At 43.0% G+C, this 25,701-nt stretch overlaps 1 protein-coding gene across 4 annotated transcripts in view; it reads left to right on the forward strand.

Annotated features, from left to right (window-relative positions):
- ACY1 (aminoacylase 1) overlaps nucleotides 1-25,701 on the forward strand; it is a 30,206-nt gene that overhangs the window by 750 nt on the left and 3,755 nt on the right. For all 4 annotated transcript variants that reach the window (XM_054978355.1, XM_054978358.1, XM_054978359.1 and 1 more), the window contains exons 2-10: nucleotides 1,138-1,285; nucleotides 9,576-9,640; nucleotides 13,241-13,345; nucleotides 16,506-16,600; nucleotides 17,251-17,327; nucleotides 18,531-18,620; nucleotides 19,338-19,394; nucleotides 22,010-22,083; nucleotides 22,338-22,387. In XM_054978355.1, the coding sequence (XP_054834330.1) occupies nucleotides 1,168-1,285; nucleotides 9,576-9,640; nucleotides 13,241-13,345; nucleotides 16,506-16,600; nucleotides 17,251-17,327; nucleotides 18,531-18,620; nucleotides 19,338-19,394; nucleotides 22,010-22,083; nucleotides 22,338-22,387 (731 nt within the window). In that variant the 5' untranslated portion in view covers nucleotides 1,138-1,167. The remainder of the gene's footprint in view (nucleotides 1-1,137; nucleotides 1,286-9,575; nucleotides 9,641-13,240; nucleotides 13,346-16,505; nucleotides 16,601-17,250; nucleotides 17,328-18,530; nucleotides 18,621-19,337; nucleotides 19,395-22,009; nucleotides 22,084-22,337; nucleotides 22,388-25,701) is intronic.

Raw genomic sequence — 25,701 nt, forward strand, 5'->3', positions numbered from 1 at the left:
GTAACGTCACAAAAGTTATCAGTCCTCAACTATTTTTACTAGCCTACTTGCCTACACACACCTCTGTTATTCACTGGGGTAGTTTTTTATTGACCATCTCTGTTTGTTTAGTTGCATGCTTGCAGTATGTGAATTGCTAGAGTTGGTTTCCTATAAATACTATTTTTCTGAGATTGCGCTTACTCCCTTCAGTTCAATTACTTCAACACACCTCCCTTCCACTATGGTCACTGCAGTGATTTTCTAAAAGGCACAGAATAGATTTCTTGGTATCTTTCTTCAGAACACCATGCACTGACTTTAGAGTTCACCCAAAGTGTGTGTTCAACCCACCAATTGGGCCTGAGCTTCCAACAATATGCCACCTTTCCCTCTGCATAAAGTTCTGTGCTTTTTGCAGTTATTCAATGTACAGAAATTCAACAGGTGCAGCTTTGTGTACCGCTGTAGAGCAAGGCTCCATTTATGAAATTTCTGCTTGGAATGTGGCTGTTAAAGGCCCAGAGACTGTGTCAGGGAAACCAGCTTGTAAAGTCCATTTCCCAGACTTTTGTGTTTCTAATACTCCTCTGCCTTTTGCCAAGCAGCTATTTGAGGGTCTCCAAGAGTTCCAAGTGAATACATTATGAGTTATTCTAGCAATTACATCAGTTTCTTGTTTCTATAGCACAAGCTGCCTTCAAGCCTAGCCTTATAACTCTGCCAGAAACCCTACCCAGGTGTAGCTACTACAGAAGCTACACAACACTTTGTGACTCTTATAATATGAGGTGTTATAGAATGGAAAGAAAGCCCTGGCCAAGACTCTTTTGAGCGCTATGATGATGTCCCTCCAGTGACTGACTCAGCTTTATAGTGAATGCCATGGAGGGATGTACTTTGAACTGTTATGTTGTGGAGCAAAGCCTTTTTAGAGTGGGTTTGAAATCACAGATCAATTGTTTGCGCCACGTGGTAACAGATGGTAATTTCCTCCTGTTGCTTCTGTGAAGTGAGAGAAGGCGCAGTGGGAACTGAGTGTGGCTCATACATGTTACTACCTGTAGCAACAGATTCCACTCTGAACAGCATAGGAGGAACAGAGGTATTTCCTCCTTACTTCTCACTCCCTGTCTACCTTTTCCTCATTATACACAGAACTCTAATACCTCAAATCAGAAGGCCAACATGTTACCAGAGAAAGACTCTAAAAGGCTAGGGGAGAAGGACCCCAAGGAAGACCCATCAGTCACTCTCTTCCGTGAATACCTGAGAATCAAGACTGTCCAGCCAGAGCCTGATTATGGTATGGAGGCTGATTTTTCTTCTTTCATTTCTTTGCTGTGGTCTATTTGACAGGTGTCACTGCCAGTGCTTTGCAGGAAGTTAGCAACTGATAGGTGCATTGACCACTTTTATAGTCAGAGGTGGTGATCTTGCATCATTTGCCAGAATGAACAAAATAAACAGATGCAACTGAATTATCTGCCCTGGCCTTGATTTATTTAACACGTGTGTGGTATACAGAGAGGCTCGATTAAAAAAGGGTAGGGGGGAGCCAATCCAGCTAGTTCATAAGGAACTCAGCGCTCAGGATGAGAGAGAGCTGCTGTAATAGAGTGGTTGGGTTGTGAATCAGCACTCGTTTTCTAGCCACATACACTTTATTCTAATGTTAAGAAACTGCAATTGCTACTCTGTAGTTGAAGCTTATTATGAAGAGTGGGGAGGAATCCTCTCATCTAATGCCTTCAGTTGCTCTTTTCTTGAGAGCAATGCATACTCAAAGTGTATTAAGATCTGGTTAATTCATATAAAGTGATTTCATAAAGTGACCTTGTGGTTTCTGGTAGTCTGTGGCCTGGTCTGAAGTAGCATGAGGTGGTAGAAATCTAAGTGATAGACTCTACCATAGCAAAATGCAAGTGTTTTTAAATGTTCCCTCACTTTAAAAAATCAACGCAAGTAGAAATCTTATCACAAAAGGGAGAAATGTCCAGTCTGTTCCTTGCCTTGCTAATTTTCTGTTTACAGCAAGTTTTTTGAAAAGTAGAAGAGTTTACCTGCAGACGGAAGTGTTACTGCCCATTCTACCACCTTACTATAGTACATGTCTAGACCGGGCTATAGATTGGACTTCAGTGAAGGAAGTTTCTCATTTGTGAGAACTGACACTGCACAGGACAGAAGTATGAAACAAAAGTCTTTCCTCTTGTTTGGTCTAGTGGTGTATTGTTTATGCCATTTGTCACTTGTCTTTGTAGAGGGCCCATTCTGAACAGTAGCTCAGTTTTCCTGGGTGGAGGAAATTTCTTTTTTTGTGTATGTGCTTTGTTTATTTTTCATTTGGTACATTTGTATCTCATTGCTTGATAGCAGCCATTAGAGGAAAGGCAGCTTTTAAAATATAATTTTATTCTATTTTATAACTTGCAAACAAATATAAGATAGGCAATTAAGAATATCTATTTTAAAGTGTTATAGCCTCCTCCCCCAGTAAGCAGAGGTGATAACAGTGATATAAATATAAAAGCATCTATACACTTCAAACCTGCTTTCCAAGCAGAAATTATCAGAAAGAAAACACTAACCCAGCACCATAACAGAAAACCAACAAAAATCCCTCTGGAATAAGGCACTCTTATAGAGCCTTCTGATTGTCATCAGAGAAGACACTCTCTGCAACTTTCCTGGGGGTGGGGGGTGGGTGGGTGGGCACATGAGGCTGTGACCGAAAAGGTCCATGACTGAGTTGAAGACAGTCTCACAGTCCTGTGGGTAAGAATGGAAAGTAAAAGCTTCTAGAAGCAGTGGTCTATGATAGCCAACCATAACACCAATATAGAACTATATGAGACTTGCCACATAATCTTTGATCATTGATGAAAGGTTGATCCAGATTTGATGCAAATTTAGAGAACCTCTCATTTCTCCATTTCTAACTCAAATTGCAGGATGAAATGGCTGCCATATAAGGTAACTCTTCCTGTTTTACTTTACTGGGGTTTGATCTTATGAAAAGGATTAAGAGTCAGTTGCCCAGGACCACCAAGTGAGCATCTCAGTGGGGCAGAGATTTTTCACATCCAAATCCAGCACTAATGAAGAACACAGTTGGAAGAAGGAAGGTGATGGTATAATTGTTTTAATCCTGTTAGTATGCAACCCCAGGTCTCTTGAGTTCTCTGCTTACTGAGGTGGTAAGCCTGTGTCCTAGCTGTACCACTTACTACATTTGGTGTGATTCACACAACTGACTGTTCCTATTTACAAAAAAAAATAATAATCCTTGCACATTAGAGAATGAGCATGCTTTGGAGAAGGCTGGGCTTTCTCCTTGACATTTAGTTTTCTCTGTGGATGATTTTTTTTGTATAAAGAAAAACTTAATCCCCCCCGCTCCTGGCTATGTGAAATGGCTCAGCCCAGATACACTTTTAGGGCCTAGTTCTCCAGCAGTAAAATCATGTGGGTGCTTGATGTTCAAAATCTGTGAATACCAGAATAACTGGTAGGAAACAGTTCCAGCATCTGGAAACAGGCATGTTACCTGTTAAAAATGAAAGTGCACCAGAAGTTAATTACTGGGTTATACTTCGTTATCTAGTAGATGATTACAATTTGCTTTTTAAAACAATTACACTTTGATGTGACTAAGCAGCTTGGGTTGGGCTGGTTCAAGGTATTTTGTTGCCCTGGGCATGGCACACCCATTTCTTCCTCCAGTGCTGCTGCTGGTGGCATCCAAGTGGAGCCCTTGTGGAGTTGGCTTGGACCTGGCTAATGCCAGTACAGATCCAGGAGCTTATAACCCCTTGTCCCACTTATAGCTAGGAGCCACCTGCACTGCCATTCTAGGCAGTTCCTTGGGTGGCTGGACTAGGAAAGTACAGGTTTTGAAGGCATTTGGAATGATAGAGCAAAACAGAAATCTAAACTTAGGTAGTGATTATTATACTGATGAAGCCTTGTGGAGAAGACAAATGTTTGCCATAAAAGTAGTAAAATTGTGCGTTGGGGCACTATCATGTATCAAAATTTCCTCAATTCTCACGCAGTGCTTGTAAATTAGATTGTGACACCCCCCCCCACACACACATGTATGTATGTATGTACGTACGTACTTATGTATTCTATGTATGTGCACGTACGCATGCACACACACATACAATGAGAGAGAGAGAGAGAGAAGGACCACAAGTATGGAGTTAAGTGCATTTAAGCCAATTAAAATCACTGGACTTAAGCTTGCTCAACTTTTTGGCAGACTGTGGTTTAAAGCTTATACTGAGAGCGCTACTTTAAGAGTATGCCAGACCTTGATCGTTCACCATGGAAATTTTGACTCCCCCCCCCCTCACCCGAACAGCAGACCACGTTGCTATGTTGGCAAATGCCAACTACTTTTGAAAATACTCTGAATTTCCAAAGGCATTTGCTAGCAATGTGGGATGCTGCTACTTAAGAAATGGATATCTAAACTCCACTAGACTTCCAGAGCCAGTTTCATGATACTCTGTGTTGTTGCCTAAACACACACATACCACATGGTTTGTTTTACTATTGCAGCAAATTAGACTTTTAAAATTGAAGGATAGTAATATAGTGCTCACTAGGCAAAAGAATCAGAGAAACCTGCTAGAGTCCCAGCAGATACTGGAGAACTATGCTTCAGAGTAGAGGCTGAGACCTTGAACTGTGGGAACATATGAAGCTGCCTTGTATTGTCAGATGGTTGATCCACCTAGTTTAGTACTGGCTATACTGATTAGCAATGGCTCTTTAGAGCCCCAAACAGACCTTTCTCAACACCTGCCACCTGAGAGCCTTAACTGGAGTTGCCAGGAATTGTATCTAGGACATTTTGCAAATAAAGAATATAGTCTACCAATGGTTACAAGAGATCAGTAACTGGTTCTCTAACAAGATACATGTGCAAACAGCTTGCAACTTTTATTTCAACTGGGATTTGAACGTGGACCTTCCATAACTGTATCTGACCTTGCTGTACTGAACAAGTAACATGCTTCCTAATGAGCAGGAATATCCTCCAAAAGCGCCAGTTTAGAATAGTGGGTAAGCCAAAGCTTCTGGCTTTGACATGTTTCACTATCCCTTGAGGATTCTTATGATGTTCCCCTACCCACATACCACTCTCTGCTGCTTTTAACCTTCTTTACCTTGCCTCATGGCATCCTGCTGCTTAACAATGCTGGTGAGTGCCATGTAGATTATGGGGAACTAGAGAACATCAGTTCGGGTCTGATTTCCACCCCCTCCCCCAGCCAAGAGCATACATACAAGTGCCTGTGCAGACCAGTCTGTCAGTGTTGCCTTTTAACTTTCTGGCATTGGAAATCTGTCTGTGATCAAACTGGTGGTTGCCTCTGTGGGGCCTTTTGGTGTAATTTGAAAGGGAAAATGTGTGCCATATGCTGTCAGGTCAGACCACCATCTTGGACATCAAACTCTCAAAAGTGAAAAGGAGTGAAGATTATTGCTTGGTTAGAAAATGCTGTTTGGACTTGGTGCTGAATAAAGTCCACATTCCAGCTCTTACTCCAGAAAAGTAATACCCTATCTTATCTCTAAGTCACAAAGTCCAAAGCCTGGTTTTCCTGTCAGCATGTGAAAATCTGTATTCATTGAACACTCAAATGAGTTAAGCTGGGACACAATTTTTTTGTTTATACTATATACTGGCTCCTGTCCACTTGGTCAGGCAAACTCTGAGTTGCAGTCACGTGGACTCTCATTTGCAATGGACTCAGCATTTAAGTTGGCACGTTCGCTCCTTCCTAATCACCTTTTGCAACATGTGCTCCAGTTCTCAGTTGTAGCAGCGGTGGCAGCAGCTATGTAGCAGCATAGGTCTCAGTTTGAAGTAGGATAGTTGAAACCACTGGAAATGGTTTCCACTGAAGATTGCCATTCTAGTTAGTTTTGAATAACAGGAGATTATCTTTTTGTGACAGAGGCAAAGTTCACACAAGAGAATGCATTTTGATTGAAAAGTTATATGTGGGCATGTTCACATTTTCATCCAGTGTATGCTGGCTATGGGAAAGTTCTTGATACGGCTTCATGTGGTGACTCTCAGCCAGGAAATATATGATTTTGTCTACCTGCAGCCCCACGCAGGGTTCAGCATTTGCATGAATTGGAATGTACCTGAAACATGACTCTTCCCAGTGCACCCTGAAAACTGAATCCTAACCTGCACATGAGAGGGGGTGCAGACAATGGGATTATCATGGGCTGGGAGCAGTCAGTACCACTGAGCACTCAGGTGATTGTGGGAGTGAGTGCTAAGAGTTGAGATGACAGTGGGATATTGCCAAATTGTTTTGAATCCCACTGTAACTGGCATTATAGATTGTGTGACTTGATTTTTATAACATACCTACACTTCATTGTACTTACTGGTGCTTAAGTTTTATTTTTAGTTTGAGCAAACCATTTGTAGTTTTGTAATACGGTAGAAGATATTTTTTTACTTGAGGTGCTAAAAACGTCTTCAGCATGGAATATGTAACTTGTGGAGGTTAATATGAGATAGGAAGTTTATGATTCATATTTAATATATGTCTTAGTTTATCTTTTTCATTCAGCATCTGGAAGCAGGAAACCACAGGAAGCCACTTTAAAGTAACACTTGTGGGGAAAGTCTCTGTGGAGAAAGGCTTGGTTTCTGGAGACTGTTTAGTGAGACAGTGAGTTTCTTACTGGACTGTCCGTGCTGCATAATTCTGGCATGTCTAAGCTGGGCAAGGGTGGACTGTATGAATTGTTCCCTGAGTTTATGAAGACACAGGCTATACAAGAGCTGTACTAGGAAACTCCAGCAAGGAAAAAAAGGTTTTATTCTCGTTTGTATTTTTCCCCTGTTTTGCTAAAGAGGCCCTGCTGGGAGAAGAATCCTGCAGAGGGGACTTACTAGAGTGTTTTCCACTTGCTTGGCCAAGAATATTACTGAGAGAGACCCTGGTGTAAAAGAAAAAACATTGTATTTTCTCTTCTCTCTTCTTTTACTAGGCCTGTGAAGGGTTCTGAAACAGGCTTACCAAAAATAATCTTACAATAGAGTCTTGTTTAGGGTCCTCATGGAAATTGCTTTCATGATGCACTCATCCTCCCTTCCCAAGAACAACGTGGTGATGCTGCTCCATGCATTTTCTAAACCCTTAGAATATCCTCACAGTGCCCCATGTGGGTGTGTTACATTTGCTGAGTAAGAAAAGGGAGAATTTTGCAGTATTTCAGGAAGGACAAAACTCAGGAACCATATGTTGAACTTGATGCTTGCAGACATTTCCATGCTTTGTTTGTATCAATCTGTTCTACAAGCAACAGTCTGGAGGTTGAAGGAAGGGGGAAAAGTCTCTTCCTTTACTTTTTCTCATCAGTGCCCCCATCCACAATGTCCATGGCGGGGGAGGGGGGGGCTGACCATTCCCTTCCCCCAAAGTCTCTGCAGTTCATGGAGAATTTTATTTATTTGTTTGTTTATGTTATAGTCCACTGTTCTCACTGAGACTCAAAGCAGATCACACAGTGTAAGACAATATGATCAGCAGCTCAGACATTCAATAAAGAATGCAATAGGGTTTGCAAATGAAAATTTCAAAGATTTGAAAACAAACCAAAATCTGATATAGAGCTAAAGTAATGCTAAAAACAGCATAAGCAATTCAACCCGATGTATTAAACAAGGTAGAAACTACCTGGTAGGAACATACATATTGCAACAGACAGTACACAGTAGTAAATGTTACAGTCCCTATCCATTTATGAAAGCATCTCTTTGAACCATTTCGTATGCAATGTATGTAAGGGCAAAATTGAAGGGTAACTGCTATTAATGATCTGGTGAGTGTATCTTTGGAGCCCTATTTGTAATTAAATGCTGAACGGATAGCTGAAATTCTGTGAACTATGACTTGCTCTATGGGAGGATGTAGGTTATAATGTATTGGGCAGGGGGTTGGACAAGAAGGTCTGTATGGCCCCTTCCAACTCTGTGATTCTGTATCACAGTGGTGCAGCATCTTGGACAACAAAGAACAAGTATCTTTCAGTGGTTAAAGTCCTTGATTGACTCTGGAGGCCTTGCATGGCTCAACATTTGCTCAATAACTTAATTTAAAAAACATTTATATGCTGCCTTTCCTACAAAATAGGGTCCTCAAGACAGAGAATACCGAGCATTTAAAACACTAAAACAATATTTAAAACATATATGCAAAATTTAACAATACAATAAAAACATATAGACATACAAATGCAATCAAGGAGAAGGCCCAGTTACTGGAGGTATGCCAAATGAAACAGAAGTCTTCTTCACCCACTGGCAGAAGGCAATGATGGAGACTAACAAATCTCCCTGGGAGGGAGTTCCAGGTTTTGGTGCCATAACCAAGAAGACCCTTTCTCAGTTTTCCACCTGTCTGGTCTCAAATGGTGGGGGCACGAAAGCAAGGCCTTTGAAGATTACTGGAGTGGACGGGCAGGTTCATATGGGAGAAGACAGTATTTAAGGTATGCTGGTTCCAAACTGTTTAAGGCTTTAAAGGTCAATATCAGCACCTTGAATGGAGTCAGAAGTTGTTTTGGAGCCAGTGTCAGTAGACCAAGCCTGGTGTGATATGGTCACTACAGCCCACTCCAGTCAACACTCTGGCTGCAGTATTCTGTACCAACTGTAGCTTCTAGATAGTGTTCAGGGGCAACCTCTTGTAAAACATATTGCAGTAATTTAATCTAAATGTTACCAGGGCATGCACCACAATGGTAAGATCTTTCATGCTCAGGAAGGACTGCAGCTGGCTTACTGACCAAAACTTGTAAAGACATCCCTTGCCACGGCTGCCACCTGTTTATCCAACAGGAGGCCTGGGTCCAGCAGCACCCACAATCTATGAACCTGCTTCTTTGGGGGGAGTGCAGTGTCATCCAGAACAGGAGATATTCCCATTCCTGGGTAGAACCTTCCCCCTACCACTAGCCCCTCTGTCTTGTCAGGATTAAATTTCAGCTCGTTAGCCCTCATCCATCCCAAAACTGCCTCTGGAACCTGTTCAGGATTTCCACAGCATCCCTAGGATCTGCTGAAAGCATAAGATGGTGCTGAGTGACATTCGCATATTGGTGGCACTGGCAATTCAGCACAAATAATTAGGATGACCTCTCTCAGCAGCTTTGCATAGAAGTTGAAAAGAATGGGGGGACGCGAATACAACCTTAGGTAAGTTGCTGTTCTGCTTGAGAAAGACAAACATGATAATATCTGTAAAGTGTTTTCCCAATAAAAACTCTCAAAGGAAAATGCATAAACGCATAAGCACAGTATGCTTGATTTAAAACAAAGGTGAGCAAGAAAGAGGTGGGAGCAAGACACAGTCACCAGGAGACCTTTTGGGAACTAGTCTACCAGTACTTCATGTCCAGTTGCCATTCAGCTTGGAGCCAATGGTTTACTGCTTAATGCTGCACAAAACAGAAGGACTAGGTTTTGAAAAGGTTTATATTGATTTGAAAGGTTTTTGAAGTTAAGAAAAAATGCGTAATACTTATAGTGGTTTCCTCCCTCCTTCCAGACTCAGCAGTGAAGTTCCTGGAGAGAATAGCATCTGAACTTGGCCTGCAGTGTCAGAAAGTGGAGGTAAGCCGTGTGAAACCCCCATACGTTGTGTCTGTAGGGTTGTCAGAAGGCCTGGATAAAAATGTCCAGTCCCTGTAATAGAGGCTTAATGTGTGGAAATGGGCAGCTGAAGCTTTTCATGGCATGGAGGTAAATAACATCACCTGGTAAAAAATATCCCACTAAGCCTCTTTTAAAGGAGTAAGACATTTTTCTCCAGGCAATCTTGTATCTCTGTGTTCCAGCAGGGTGCCTGAACATGCTTGGTTTGCCATCATGTCTCCTTATTCTTGTTACTTGGGGGAAAAGTTGTCATTTAATTTCCTTTTTGAATTGGAGGCTTTGTGCTAAAGAAAATTACTGGGTCCCAAGGAGAGGGTTACACAGGCAACAGAACTTTATTTCCACCATTGTACTCTCAAACTGAACAGCATAGCAACCTCCTTTTATTTTCATTCTGTTGCTTGCTCCGTAGCCCTGAATGAGGGATGTTCTACATGGATTATGTCAGTTTCATTCTGTCATCTGAATAAGGACCAGGAATAAGATGGCATAGGCTGCACATAGGCAAACAGTCCTCCATGCTCTTCTCAATCAATGGTGAGCTCTAGACCAGTATTCTGGATTTCCAAAATTGGAATAATAATCCTACATAATTTCCTGATGGCTATAAAAGTGTGTTAATTTCTTCAGGAGAAACTATTCCACTGCTTTTGGACAGACACACATGTCAACCAGTCACCAAATGAATTGGCAGTGGCCCCTCGTATTCATTGTTTGCTCGTCATGTAAACTGCTGTCTTTAATTGGTAATGAAAACATCTTTTTGTCTTACACAAATTAGTACCACCTGTGAAATACCAGCAGTGATAATAAGGCTGTTTGTGCATGAAGTGCATTTTGCTGGGGGCGCATATTTGTGTCCACTGTCTTGTCAGCACATTTTGGGTATGTTTAAAAATTTCCCATGCTCCACAATCAATATTATCTTTGCTCAAAGCTATTGTGGAGTACGGTTTTGTGTGTAGTTCTGAAATGAATTAACATAGAAATATTGTGAGGATACAGTTTAATATTTGGACTCTAACAGCTATAACTACTGGAAATCTTAATCAGGAAGTGCTGGTGTTTTGCATAATGTTTCTCATCGGTTTTCCCATCAATCTTCAAAAATTCATTTTTTTAATTTTGCTAATTCTAGATTGACTTCAGAATTAGGTTCAGCATTCACTGACTTGGGCAATAGTACAAAAGGCAAATAGTCACTTTTTTCTTACTTGGTTACCGGTGGCCACCATGTCATTGAGCCTATACTGAACCCCACTGTTGTTATATCATCAAATGGCAGGGCTATTTAGGATGACTTTGGTTTTGTTTTTCTCTAAGAATTCTCTGATAAATTCTGTGATTGCCTACTCATATTGTTATCTTTGGATTCAGTGGTGCCTCTAAAAACGGTTATTTTCCATTAACCTTTCACTTCAAGATACGGCTATTCTGTATGAAGGCTGGAACATACTCAAAGCAACTCTGCATCATATTGTCTCAGCTGCATAGAATAAGGGCCCCAGGGCCTACTAGGTGCAAGCATGCAGAAAAATGATTAAAAGTAATCTGAATGTATATAATGTCAGAATCCATTTTATCTCTAACAGAAAAACAAGTAAACTTATTAACATGCTGGAGGACAGAGTGGGAAATTAGATGTTAATGGTTTCCCCTCTTGTTATGCTGCATGTTATGTGAGATCAACAGGTCATCCTTATTAATGCTTTGCCTTTGGTGCCTTCTTTTCCTCAAAGCTCTATGCAATCTAGAACATCCTCCACATGTAGGTACAGCTGCATAACAGGAACCACCTTTCCATGGTGCAGTCCCAAGAGGCTGTATGTGAATGATGCCTCTGCATCACTGAGGCTGGTTACATGTCATAAGTCTTTCCCACCCTATCAGCATTTGACCAGAAAGATGGGTACCAACGATATAGGAGAAACTAGTGGGGTTTTTTGTTTTTGTTTTTTTAAAATAGATTTTATTGGATGAGGTGATATAAAATAGTTGGTTAATACATACAACTTATCCAAATTAAACCTTTCTAAATATATAACCCCACCCCCTCCCCTCCCTCTTTTCTCTATTGACTTCCAACAACACTTGAACCCCCCGTTTATTCATAGAGATTATTATTTCACTATAATACAATTATATTATGTTACCCATGGTAGAGATCTTATATATATTCCCTTCGTTAAAATCTTACTTAATAAAATTTAAAATCCCTCCAAAGACCACAATTGTCTTAAACATCGCATTTCTTTTCCAAATATTTCTTAAACTTCTTCCAGTCTTCCAAAAAAATTTCTGGATCTTGCTCTTTCAGATTTCTAGTTAATATGTCCATTTCGGCCATGTACAACAGCTTCCTTGTCCATTCTTCAATATTCGGTACTTCTTCTTTTTTCCAATATTGAGCATATAAAATTCTTGCTGCTACTATCATATAATACAACAATATCTTATCATTTCTATTAACATCTTCTAAATGTAAAGATAGTAATAACATTTCTGTATTTTAGCAACATTATATTGTACTATCTTTTTCATTTCTGAAGGAGTCATTCATTAGTAAAGCGAAGTCTCTTCAAGAACCAGAACTTACTTCCAGTCTAACATTTGTTGTGATGACCGAGGCAATTTTAAAGATTGTTCTAATCATTCTTCCTGGATCTATTTGTTATTCATAGAGATTCTGTAGCTATTATGGACCCCTTGGAAATCCTTCTGGTTGGAAAGTGCTGCTTTTATGTCCTCAGAAACCAAATTCCAGGAGCAGCAAGTTGGGAGAAGCTTCCTGACTTGTTTCTTGGAAGGATTCTAGTTTTGTTTGGGTTCTGAGGTTCATATTAATTCTACTTATGATGCTACATCCCATCCATAGCTTCTTTTCATGTAAAGAATTGACTTCTTTCAGCATTGAAATAAATGAACATAAATTCCTAGTTAAAAGAAGATTTTCCCCTCCTAGTTACCTGCCTAGATGTGCCTAAACTATAAATTATGGCATATTGAACACATATGAAGCTGCTTTATACTGAATCAGGCCATTGGTCCATCAAAGTAGGTATTGTCTACTCAGACTGGCAGTGGCTCTCCAGGATTTCAGAGGCCTGATCCCTGACTTCAGGTGCCCAGGGATTGAACCTGGGACCTGCTGCATGCAAAGCAGAGGCTCTTCCACTGAGCCACAGTTCCTCCCAAACTCTCTTCTAAATGTGTTCCTGCCTGTTCACTTCCAGGTAATATTACTTCCCACAGGGAGCAAGCAAGCATCTGTTGCCTCCCAGCTTCTTATTTAAATTCACAGAATCATCCTTTTGTCCTAAAAAGGGGAAGGCCATAAAAGCCATTCAAGCCACCACGTCATGCAAAATCCAAGCTATAAAAGGCAGAACTCCACTCTCACCCCAGTAATCCACCATTCCTCTTGCTGCCATTACTGCCAGTATGCAAAAACCCTTGCTTTTAGAGGTTGGTTTCATAATACAGTATCTACGAAGCTTTCGTCCGTACAAATTCAAAGAAAGGAAGACACTCTCCCGCTAATCTGATTTTCTGTTGTAGGTCTGCCCTGGTCGTGTGATCACCATTCTGACCTGGAAAGGAACTAACCCACAGCTCCGCTCCATCTTGTTGAATTCTCACACAGATGTTGTGCCTGTGTTTGAGGTTAGTGGAAGAGGGGCATGTTGAAGATTGAAGGTTTTTTAGTTTTCCACTGCTTGTAAATTTGGCTTTCGGGAAAAGATGTTGTTGGTCTGAATGTGTTCTTATATAGAACTCTCTGTGACAGGTAGGAAATAATTGTTCAGGAAGAGAGATTGTGTCCCACAAGAAAATACTCTTCTCTAACCTGATCCTTCAGTAGATGTAGGTTACAGTGCTTATGCAGGTGTGAGGCATTTTGACACATCTCTGCTACCTTAGTGACACCAGTGACACCCTGGATGGTTAGTTCAATAAAGTCCGTTCTGAATGAAATCAGATTGTGTGAGGCTCCTCCCTGACCAGCGCCCCCACCTAACAGCCTGCCATCCTGCCAACTTCCCAGGCAGGTGTCCTCCTGCCTCAGCTGGGCAGGGAAGGGGGTTGCACCACCTTGTTCCTTCCTCTGCCCTGGGAGTGACAGCACCCTCCGGCTGCTTCTCCCTGCAGTTCCTCCCTGGCCCTTACAGGAACCTGCCTTTAAAGGATCCCCCTTGCCTCACCTCTCTGGATCTTCTCCCAACCCTCATCCATGCTCCCTGAGTGGCCCTTCTTGCAGCCTATCTGATGGGAGAGCTAGATAGACTCTACAGTCTCCTGACCCACCCACTCCATCCCAGCCCAGCCCCGGGCATTCTTTCTGTTCTCTGCCTGACTCACCCCTACTGCTTCTGGAGCCTCTCCAGTGGCTCCCTTGACAGCTTGGGGCTTGTGTCTGCCCAGCTCCTGTGGGCCTGGCTGAGGTTTAGCTGCCTGGGCAATCACAGGAGAAGGGCGATTCAGATGGGTAGCTCTAGGCTATTGCCCAGGATTGTGCCTGGACATCAGCTGCTGCTGTCCTGATAGTGAAGGTGACCTGGAGCTCTGTAGAGGCACCTGCAGCTGAGGTTCTGACAGAGATGGTGCTGCAGGGCCTGAGGACGGTGCCTACTGCTGCAGGGCTGGTGGGGGGTGGACGGGAGGATGGCGTCTCTGGACACAGGTGAATGGTGGGATGCATGATATCTTTGACATAATTAATTTTATCAGTTCACTCAAAGACACAATATGTTCTGATTCCTATGCTTGTGTAAAACAAGTGCCACCTACAGGGGGGGAAAAAGACTTGAAAGAGCTTTGAATGGTTTCTTAGCCTGTGGTACTTCATATAACAGCTTCTCTAAAACAGTTATACTGGTCTCCCACCAAGAATTCATTGCCACAAAACAATTATCTTAATAAAATTATTTTAAAAATCTTGACTGTAAAAGCCAACTACTGAGAACCATCTGGATGAAATTAAACAGGTATTTCTTCATTGTCCTCTAAGACTGTGCCAGGGTGACTCTTCTGCAAATAGTTGCAGGAGGGTATCAGTGTTTTCTGTAGTAGAAGAGCAAGATCTGGGTCTAGAAGCATCTTAAAGAGTAACTAGATTTTCAGGATATGAGCTTTCGAGAGTAATATACCCCCATTGTCAGATACGAGGGACTCCTTCTATCTGACGAAAGGAGCTTTGACTCTCGAAAGCTCATATCCTGGAAATCTAGTTGCTCTTTAAGGTGTTACTGGACCTGAATCTTACTCTTCTGCAGAGGTTTTTTTACTTTAAGTTGCAGTAAACAGATAATAAATCTGCTTTACTACGTAGCCAACTTTTGTTCTGGGCCCAAACTGTCACCTGCAGATCTTCTTCCATTGCATGGCAGTGAAAACCCCATTTTGAGGTCTCTTACAGAAGTAATTTGGCTCCAAGTGAAGGCTCTGAGTTAACATCTGACACTCTTTCCAGAAGAGATTTGACTTGGTTGTTTTTCCAGCAGCTTTGTACTCAAAGACCTGATACTTCTGGAATTAGGAGGAGTGGGAAGAATTCTGTTAATTTCCACCACCACTCCCTGCCCTTGAGCCACAAAGGGCTCATTGTTTCAATGAATCTTTGAGATAATCTGTTCTTCTCTATTATGCTTTGCTGTTGCTGAGAGGCTGTTGTTGAGTTTGGCTTAGTTCATGTTTAGGTTGAATCATGGCCATTGCCTTTAATCAGCCCCTTAGAGCCTGATTCTCCAAGGCAGAAAGGGGTAAGTTCCCTAGCCACTACCATACTTTTCTTATTCAAGGAGGATAGGTCCGTCAAAGTCTATGAGTCACAGAGACTCAATGGAACTTGTATGAAGGCAGTAATCCTCTGAATACCAATGCAGGAGGCAACAATAGAGGAAGGCCCTGCTTGTTGGTCTTCCTGTGGCATCCAGCTGGCCACTGTGTGCAACAGGAGGCTGCAGAAGATGGACCATGAGTCTAATTCAGAATGGCTGCTCTTACGTTCTTTTGCAGCTGTCCTTGTCATCTGTCTCCACTTCACTTTGTTAAAGAGCAGGCTGAGAGAGCTTGCCTCTCCATTCAATCCAGAAGTGGCTCTTTTTCTTTTTGTTTGTTTGTTTGTTTGTTTGTTTGTTTGTTTGTTTGTTTGTTTGTTTGTTTGTTTGTTTGTTTGTTTGTTTGATGTCATTTATAGTCCATCTTTCTCACTGAGACTCAAGGTGGATTACGCAGTATGAGATTAGTACAATCAGTATCAAGTACATTTCAATACAGTATCAAGGACATTTCCATAAACAATGCCATAGGGTAAATAGATACAAGTTTAAAAAGACATAGCATTAGCAAGAATCCAACACAAAGTAGAAGAAAATACTGGAACAGAACATAATCACTTCTAGGATTGACATTAGACAACATAAAGCACAGGTAGTACATAGAAGTACATATTTAAAGCAACAGATAATATGTAAGGCAACATAGTGGTGAAGTCTATGGCCCCTAACTCAGTAGTGAAGCATCTGAGATCCCCTCCCCACAATACTGCCCTCCCATTTGAGTAAAAAGCCTTTTTGAATAGTTCAGTTTTGCATCGTTTGTGGAAAGCCAGGAGAGTGGGGGCTCTCCTGACCTCCTCAGGCAGATTGTTCCACAGGGTAGGGGCCACTGCAGAGGCCCCTTAAGGCTCTCTGTTATGAGGAGATGCCCCCTTCCTCTCCTAATTCTGTTGTATTCCCCAGGATGCCATTCTTGCACAGCCTTGCGTTCTCCAGCATCCCCATCCCCCAATCAGGGTGCTCTGTGCTGCTTTCCATTCCTGCAGGAATCCTGGCGCTATGATCCCTTTGCAGCTTTTAAGGACTCTGACGGAAACATCTATGCACGTGGAGCTCAGGATATGAAATGTGTCTCCATTCAGTAAGTCCAGCCACCTGCCCTGTCCCATCTGTGCCATACAGTAAAATTTTCATGAGTTAAAGAAAAGAGCTACTGTGCCAGTTTGCATTGGAGAGTGTTGGGGGCAGGGGGAAGCACAGCTAAGCGGATCGTTCTACCTTATCACATTAAATACTTGTTTTAGTTATGTCTGTGTGAATCTGTAGAATGGGTGGAAGCCAGTGATCAAGTTAAATCCTTATTATTTGTCCATAGGCATGTTCTTTTGACTTGCATTAAGCAGTTATAATTGGTCTAGCACCCTCGAGGTAATCTGGAAGAAGTGGGCTGCCCAGACACACCCCACTGGCTGAATGGTGTGTTGTTGTTACTTTCCTGGGAGTGGAAAAGAAATGTTTGTAACCTTGGGGCTGTTTTACGGATGAATTATATAGGAGCAGGTTACTTACACTTTGACCTGAAAGATGTGATTTAGGAAAGAGGGAATTACGAGAGATGCTTGTGCTGCCTGTGGCGATTCTTATACTCTCCTCACCCCCTTACCCCTGTCTGATTTCTTCAAATCAACCGCTTCAGTTCATCATTCCTTTCTCTGGACACAGTTCCAACTGAAGTATCTCTCAGTCCCCAAGAGTTCTGGCAGCCGCTAAGTAAAACTTCTGTCCTGTTAGGTACATAGAGGCCATCCGGAGGCTGAAAGCCGAAGGGAGACATTTTCCCCGCACAGTTCATATGAGTTTCGTCCCAGGTAAGTTAAGTAATGGAGCATAAAGACGCAGCCAGTTGTTTCCTGACATCTGTCCAAAGAGGTAGAAACTGAAGGTAGCTGAGCTGAAGATGGGGTAATCCACAATGCAATCCTAAGCAAAGTTACACCCTTCTACACCTGATGGTTTCAGTGGTGGATATAACTCTGCTAGGACTGCCTTGCCCAACTCTTTGTTTGGATTTGGGTATACTTTCACCAGAGGAAGATCTCCAAGAAACCAAGAAACAGGTAACTAAGTAAATCCATAGAAGGCAGCAAAATATTTATAGCTGGTCAATGTATATCTGCAACAGGTTGGTTTGGGTGACAGCTATTTTCCACCCTCCCCCCGCCCCAATTTCTATCACCAAAATACAACTAGATAGACAGCTCAGGAGAATAAAATAGTCAAACATGCACAAAATTTAGAGAGATGGACTAGTGTCTGAGCAACCCAGGATTGATTCCCCACTCTATGATGGAAGCTTGCTGAGTGATCTTGGGCCAGTCACAAACTCTCCGCCTAACCTGCCTCACAGGATTTGTTGTGAAGAAAAAAACGGAGGAGAGGAGAGTGATGTGAGCCACTTTGAGTCCCCATTGGGGAGAAAGGTGTGTTACAAATGAAGTAAAATAAAAATAAAAAGATGGTGATTTAAAAGCCTAATTCTTTCATTTTCTTTACTTTTTGTTGCAGTCTTTCCATTTCTTTTACCATTGGGGCCACTTGATGGCTGACTATCCAACAGATGCTGCAGAACAGAGAGGGCTGAATGGGGTCAGAACTTGAGTAGCTCATGGTGATGGCATCCGTTTTCTCTCTAGGCTCTTTGACTCAAAAAAGTAGTCTATAGATGTTCAACTGGATGTTGCTGGCCTGGTATATTGTTCAGTATTTCCTAGACTTGATCAGCAATATCCAATACCATGATAAAAGGCTTTCCCAATATTTCTAGCAAGGTGGGGGAGCATTTGCAAAATTATCAGTTTTTATGGGAAAGTTAGGGTGGGCATTAGGGTCAACTGGCTTTCAGAGAAAAGTTCATGAAAACAGCTGTGCCAGTCCACAGTCTATTGGTTTCAACAAGCAAAAGTTTTTTAGGTTCCTGTTGAGTGCTTTGAGCTGCACTGGCCTCTGGAATCTATAGATGCGGCTGGTCTGGAGAGGTGATTTTCTTATCTCGCCTCTCTCTTTTTCTGCAGATGAAGAGATTGGGGGCCATAAGGGGATGGAAATGTTTGTGAAGCGACCGGAATTCATTACTCTTAATGTTGGCTTTGCCTTGGATGAAGGTGAGAGCTGATTGGTTTGGTACTGGGGAAATGATTCTTAGCTTTGTTTGATTTATTTAGAAGATCTGTTGCCTGACTTTCTATTATTATTTGTTCCATTTATACCCTTTCTTTCATCATTCAGTTCAAGCCAGCACAATTATATTTCCAGGTGGTTTCCCTACCCAGCAGTACCCAGACTCAACGTCCCTCAGCTCCAGCAAGTTAAATCATCCACAGACCATACCTTGGGGCCAAGATTGGCACCTAAGGCAGCTTACAAAGCCATACAAAATAAGAGAATTACAAGTGGGAAAGAAGAAAAATGAGCCATCTTTGTAGTGCTTCTAGTTAGCAGAATTCCTCACCCAAGCTGTTGTCTCCTGAGGCCTACACTGGGAGCCTCATCAACTGATGATGTTGCTAGGCTCTTCATCTGCTTTCCATACTGCTGAAATGGTCCTTGGTGGTTATCTACTACTTCGGTACTAGCTTCAGCCTAAAAGAGAGGAGTCCTGTCTGGACACGTTTGCTGCCATAGAAAAAGCAGCCTCCTGCCCCATTTTTGATGCACAAAGATGGGGATGCTTTCACCTGCTTACGATTAATGACTGCTTGGCCACTTAACTGATTCCGGGAAGTCACTGTTGTTGCTTCCATGTTTAAAAGATATTACAGACTATCTACTGTATATTCTAGCTAAACACATTGCTAATTCTGTTTTTTGTTTCTCTAAAGGCCTGGCAAACCCATCAGACACCTTCACTGTCTTCTATGGCGAGAAATGCCCATGGTGTGAGTAAAATTTGGGACTCCATCTTGTGTGAAGCTGCAAGGTCATTGGTCCATTTTACTTAGTGCTGTCTACTCTGGATGTGGCTCTGCAGGGTTTTAGGCAGAGCAAGATCTTTCCCAGCTTCTGGATTCTCAGGGCCTTTTTAGCTGGAGATACCAGGGATTGAACCTGGGACCTTCTGCATTCAGATCTTGTGTCCTGCCATGGAGCCACAGCTCCTCTCCCTGTCTGTAGTTCCCAAAAATATGCCTTACATCTATTTCACATTGCTCTTTTTAAAGATATGCATCTTAAGAACTGTACTGAAAATGCAGTTACACTCTATAAGAAAACTAATGTATGGGTCTCTTTCACAATGAATGCATGAATTCTTCCAGACTGTTCATGGAGTTTTGCCAGTCATATGTCATAGCTGTGAACAACACCTATGTAATCCTTTATTAAGATTTTAATCATCTTTGGAGAGCCAAAATAGATAATAGGGTCAGCTTCCTGTTAGCATTGGGCTGGAATGTTCAGATTCTTAGCCACAGATGATTTTACCTCTTCCAGCAGATTGTGATCTGTGGATTTAAAGTTACAGTCACACTATTTATTGGGGTGTATTGGAATTTAAGAGCCTCTCAGGGACATACTACATGTGACTTTGGAATTCTGTGACTGAAACTCCAGACTTATAATTGCAGCTTTGGGGTTCCCTCTGTATAAAACATGGTCATGGTGCTGGGCAAGGGTGATTGTCTGATTTCTCTGATCAAAATGCCACCCCCACCCTCCCTCCAATCAACTGCTCTGAATCCCAGTAGACAGGCACAATAAAGGAATCTCTCTTTTCCTGTACTAGGACTTCAAACTCATTTCCAATTGGGCTGTGTGAGGGAAAGGTAATGCCTGCTTCCACGATGCAACGGCCTTGATTCAGATCAGGGCACCCATACCTGCTCTTATAGGGCCAAGTAGTACATCTGGAATTTCAGTCACGAAAGTCCAGCTTTCTGTGTTGTTTGGCCCTTATTCACATCTTTGTTTAGTGTTTTTGTACTTTAGAATATTCAGCTAACAGGTTTTGTAACTGCCTCTGTTGAACTGTAACTTTATTCATATCTGTATCTTGCTCTGTGTGTATCCAAAAGTTGACATTTATGCATGAACTCTGATGATTCTGCACTTTTTAAAATGAATATTTGAAAGCTGAGAAATACACCACTGAGTATTGACCATCACCTAAACCTAATTAATAGCATTCACCGGTGTATGCATAAAAGATAGAAATGTAGGAAATCTTCCAGTGAGAGACCCAGCATTTGGATCATGGGGCCATAAAGATGCACTGGAGTTGTCGGCTGCCAGACCCTGCTTCTCTTCCAGCTGGCTATGCTCTGTTTTTTCCCATTAGCATCTGCTTTCTTCCTATCTTTTTAAAAAATCTTTAAGTATAAGCGTTTGCATACTGTTCAGATTTTAAATTCTTTTAAACCATGTTTTGCTTACTCAGGTGAAATCTACTTTTGGCGTGTGGCTCTCAGGACCTAACTAGATGATATACTGGCTCCATGTTATGAGCTAGAAGATAGACAAGGAGTTCCATGTCAGGAGCCTCCAGTGTTCTTTTAAAGTAATGACAGGCCCAATTCAAATTGGGGCTGTGGCACAAAGGGAGGGTTTTTTACAGCGTGCACATGTGCGCGTGCACACACACTTTGTTTTCCAATCTTAAAAGGGCCCCAGGGGGTTGCCATTTGCCCTGTTACAAAGATGAACCAGCTAGGAACTCCTGACACAGAACTGCCAGTGTATCATTCTAGTTAGGCCTTCAGTGTTGAAGATCCCTTTTCTCTTTATATGTTATTCTCTTGAGAAATATAGTCATGTCCTGAAGAAACAATGCCTAAAGTATGGATGAGAATACTGCATATGGGTATCAATTGGTTTGTCTGTCTGTCTGTCACATTTTTATTTTACCCTTTGTCCAAGGAACTCAAAGCAGTGTTCATAGGGGCCAGACTAAGTTTTCTGCTGACAGAAGGGAGGGGGTAGTTTCCTCCAGTTCTTCCTTTGTGCTGCAAACCTCTGTTTAAGAGTCTCCCTGTCCTCCTGGAGCAGGATTTGGGGGGAATCAGTGGGCTGCAGCAGGAGGGAAGAAGCAGGGAAGTTGTTCTACTGTCAGAGGTGCTTTGCATGAGCAGAAAATTTTGCCTGGATTTAACCCACAGAGCTTCCTCCTCCCATTTTATCTTTATGACACCCAGTGAATTTCATGGCTGGGGGGCAGCGGGGATGCTGAACCGAGGTCTCTCAGGTCCCAGCCTGATGTTGTAGCTATGGTGCCATGAGGCCTTCTCTCGCAAAGCTTTGTGAATTCTTTCATTGCAGTCATCTCTATAGCTATAGGAAGAGCCCTTGGCCCTATTTTCAAAGCAGGATGTCTCTTGGGCAGTGGGAAGTGTGGCAGCAGTTCTGCTTGCCTTGTGCATGTTGCTCCTTTTGACCATGACCCATGAGCTTTGAAGTTCTGCTGGAAATAGTTCTGACTCCCTTTGCATCAGGGCAACACAATGCTGTTCTGCCTGTTTTACTTGCCTTTCATTTCTCTGCCTTCCCTTAATACTTGCAGGGATTAAAGTGAAAGTAGAGGGGAACCCTGGACATGGATCCAGATTCATTGAGGACACGGCGGCTGAGAAGCTGGTAAGAGAGCACCCTGTAAAGACAAGAGGCAGGGTAGGGAGAGAGGCTGCTTTTGTGCAGCCACAGGAGAGGGTCAGTTTCTTAGACCAATCATGAGAGCAGATGTCAGGCCACCTTCATAGGCATGGTTTTTGCACAAGCCAGAAGTGCTGGCTCTGTGGAAGTGTAGACTTGACATCATCCAGGTACTGCCTGGTATTTGCTTGCTAGGATGGATGATTCTTGAGCTAACTTTTGTACTTTCCTATCCACAGCACAGAGTAATCACTTCCTTCCTAGAGTTCAGAGAGCGTGAAAAACAAAGGTGAGGAGAAAACCTGTATTGTAAGTCAGATTGCATTTCCCTGACCTTCTCCAGGGCTTAGTTTCATTCTCTCAAACCATTAAGAGTAGCTGCATTTGTCTGCAGAAGCATCAAAAAGGTGGGGAAAGTGCTTTGGCAACTCAGAAATGAAACTGTTTGACTGTGCCAAGGCCCTTCCTCTGCAGCCACACACTTCATCAAATGTATAACGCTGGCTGCTCTTTAATCAACAATGGTTATCTAACTAAAGGCACATGGAAGTTTTGCTTCCTGCAACTGCCATTAATACCCTGTGTGACACTGGGCAAGACATCTCCATTTATTTGTTGCTCAGTTTATCCTTTTGTAAAATGAGACTGGGAACTGGTGTAGCATAATCCCTAAGAAGTATACACCTAAATTTCTGGTTCAGATCCCATAAATTCACCAGATGGCTGCAGACAAGCCACTGTCTTCCACTGGTAGGGTAGTAATAATGACCAACCTGGCAAAGTGATTGTAAACATTTCTGAGACAATGTTTAAATAAAAGCATTTTGAGCAGTTAGGAACAGATGCTATGCAACATCATTATGAAGACTCATGGCAGCCCTGCTTGCAAATTAGTTATATGGTGTATTTATTATTTGTTTTTCATTTATAATTTGCTATTTATCTGGTCTTTAGTTTGTTTTCAGAACTGCTTGTAGATTTTTTTTTATTTACAAGGGCATTTTAGGCTAAGTTCTAATTCTAGTACTATTCAGTGTGCCCTACTGGTGCATGCCTTGAAGAATTTGAGCACTGCAGCTAAGGTGCAGGTTTAATATTCAACAGCAGCGCTCCAACAGCAGTGTAGTGGAGGCGATAGATGCTTTGGTGGTTTCAGCCGCACTTGGGACAGATACAGAGTTTCTGAAGCAGGGTATGTGTATGTGTCAAGCACTCTTGCAAGGTACTGTTATCATATGAGAGAGAGGTGTTTTCTGGAGACCATTTTCTATGGATATTATTATTAATAATAATAATAATAATATCCCACCTTCCCTGCAAGTGTGCTCAGGGCGGGTTACAACAGAAGATAAAATATACTAGATAAAATCACAATAAATTAACACAGCTTTCTAATAAAACACCTGCTCACCATATAAAAACCATGTAACATCTGACGGAGATGGAGGTGCGGCTTAACCATGCATGGTCGCTTATATATGGGGGGTAGATGGTCAATACCCCCTACACATAGAGGAGACAGGGAGAGAGGCTCATTTGGTGGAAACCCTGATGGCCTCAACCATATGCCTGGCGGAACATCTAGTTCAAAAGTGGAATCAGCTGCCTAGGGAGGTGGTGAGCTCCCCCTCACTGGCAGCTTTCAAGAAGAGGCTGGATGAATACTTGTTAGAGATGCTTTAGGCTGATCCTGCACTGGGCAGGGGGTTGGACTAGATGGTCTGTATGGCCCCTTCCAACTCTATGATTCTATGATCTCCGTCTTACAGGCCCGCCTGAAGAAGACAAGATCTTGGCGGGCCCGGGTGTCCTCAGACAGAGAGTTCCAGCAGGTTGGGGCCAGAACTGAAAAGTCCCTGGCCCTGGTTGAGGCCAATCGAGCCTCCCTGGGGCCAGGGACCACCAGTAGGTGCTTACCGGCTGATCTCAGCACCCTCCGGGGAGTATATGAGAAGAGACGGTCCCTCAGGTATGCTGGTCCCAGTCTGTTTAGGGCTTTATAGGTTAATACCAAAACCTTGAAGCTGATCCAGAATTCCATGGGAAGCCAGTGTAGCTGCTCCTGAACTGGAGTTACATGTGTCCTGAAAGGCACACCCATCAAGACACGGGCAGCAGCGTTCTGGACCCACTGTAATTTCCGGGTCAGACTCAAGGGAAGCCCTGTGTAGAGCGAGTTACAGTAATCCAATCTGGAGATAACCATTGCATGGATCACTGTTTCCAGGTCATTGGTCGAGAGATAGGGAGCAAGCTGCCTGGCCTGCCGAAGATGGAAAAAAGCAGACCGGGCAACTGCCACGACCTGGTCCTCCATTGATAAAGAGGAGTCCAGCATCATGCCAAGACTTCTGACCGACGAAACGGGCACAAGTGGTGCGCCATCGAAGGCTGGAAGTTGGATCCCCCCCTCCAACGTCCCATGACCTAAGTACATGACGTCCATCTTCATGGGATTTAATTTCAGTCTGCTCTGCTTCACCCAACCAGACACGGCATCCAAAGCTTTAATCAGGGCTTCTGGAGCTGAGCCAGGCCGTCCATCCAACAACAGATACAACTGGGTGTCATCAGTGTACTGGTGACAACCCAGTCCGAAACTCCATGCCCGCTGGGCAAGGGTGCGCATATACAGATTGAACAACAATGGGGAGAGAATCGCCTCCTGGGGGACGGCGCATACCAATGATTGGCATGCAGACACCCTTTCCTCTAGTGCCACCCTCTGTCCCCGACGTGGAAAAAAGAGACAAACCACTTTAAGGCAGTCCCTCGTATCCCCACATCGGCAAGGCGGTGGGTCAACAATTCATAGTCAACCATGTCGAACGCTGCCGAAAGATCCAATAACACCAACAGCGCCGACCTGCCTTGATCCAGATGTCTACAGAGATCGTCTGCGAGGGCGACCAACACTGTCTCAGTCCCATGGCCCGGGCGGAAGCCAGACTGGAATGGGTCCAGGACTGATGCATCTTCCAAGAAAGCCTGCAGCTGCTCCACCACCGCCCGTTCAATCACCTTACCCAGAAACGGGAGGTTCGAGACTGGGCGGTAACTGGACAGGTCGGTGGGGTCCAAAGTTGTTTTTTTCAGGAGAGGCTTCACCACAGCTTCCTTTAACGCCCCAGGAAAAACCCCAGAGCTCAAAGATAAGTTGATAATGGCCTCCAGTGAAGCCCTCAGCCCATCCACACTGGCTTTCACCAGCCACGAAGGGCAAGGGTCCAAGGAACATGTAGTGGGCCTCATCCGCTGCAGGATCCTGTCAACATCCTCATAGAAGACCAGACTGAAGTGATCTAAGATCTGCCCAGAGGACAGCCAAGGGGTCTCCAGTTCCTGTACTGTATCAACCGTGGCAGGCAGGTCGCAGCGGAGATATAAGACTTTACCTGCAAAAAAGCTCCCAAAAGCCTCGCAGCTAATAACCGAATTATCAGTTTGGTGGACTCCCTCTGAGAGGGAGATCAGGGACCGAACTACTTGAAACAATTTTGCCGGGCGTGAGCTTGCAGACGCTATGGAGGTGGCATAGTAATCCTCCTTTGCCACCTTCACAGCTACCTCATAGGCTTTCATAAACGCTCTATAAGATGATCT

Source organism: Eublepharis macularius, chromosome 4 (assembly GCF_028583425.1).
Source record: "Eublepharis macularius isolate TG4126 chromosome 4, MPM_Emac_v1.0, whole genome shotgun sequence".
Taxonomy (NCBI): domain Eukaryota; kingdom Metazoa; phylum Chordata; class Lepidosauria; order Squamata; family Eublepharidae; genus Eublepharis; species Eublepharis macularius.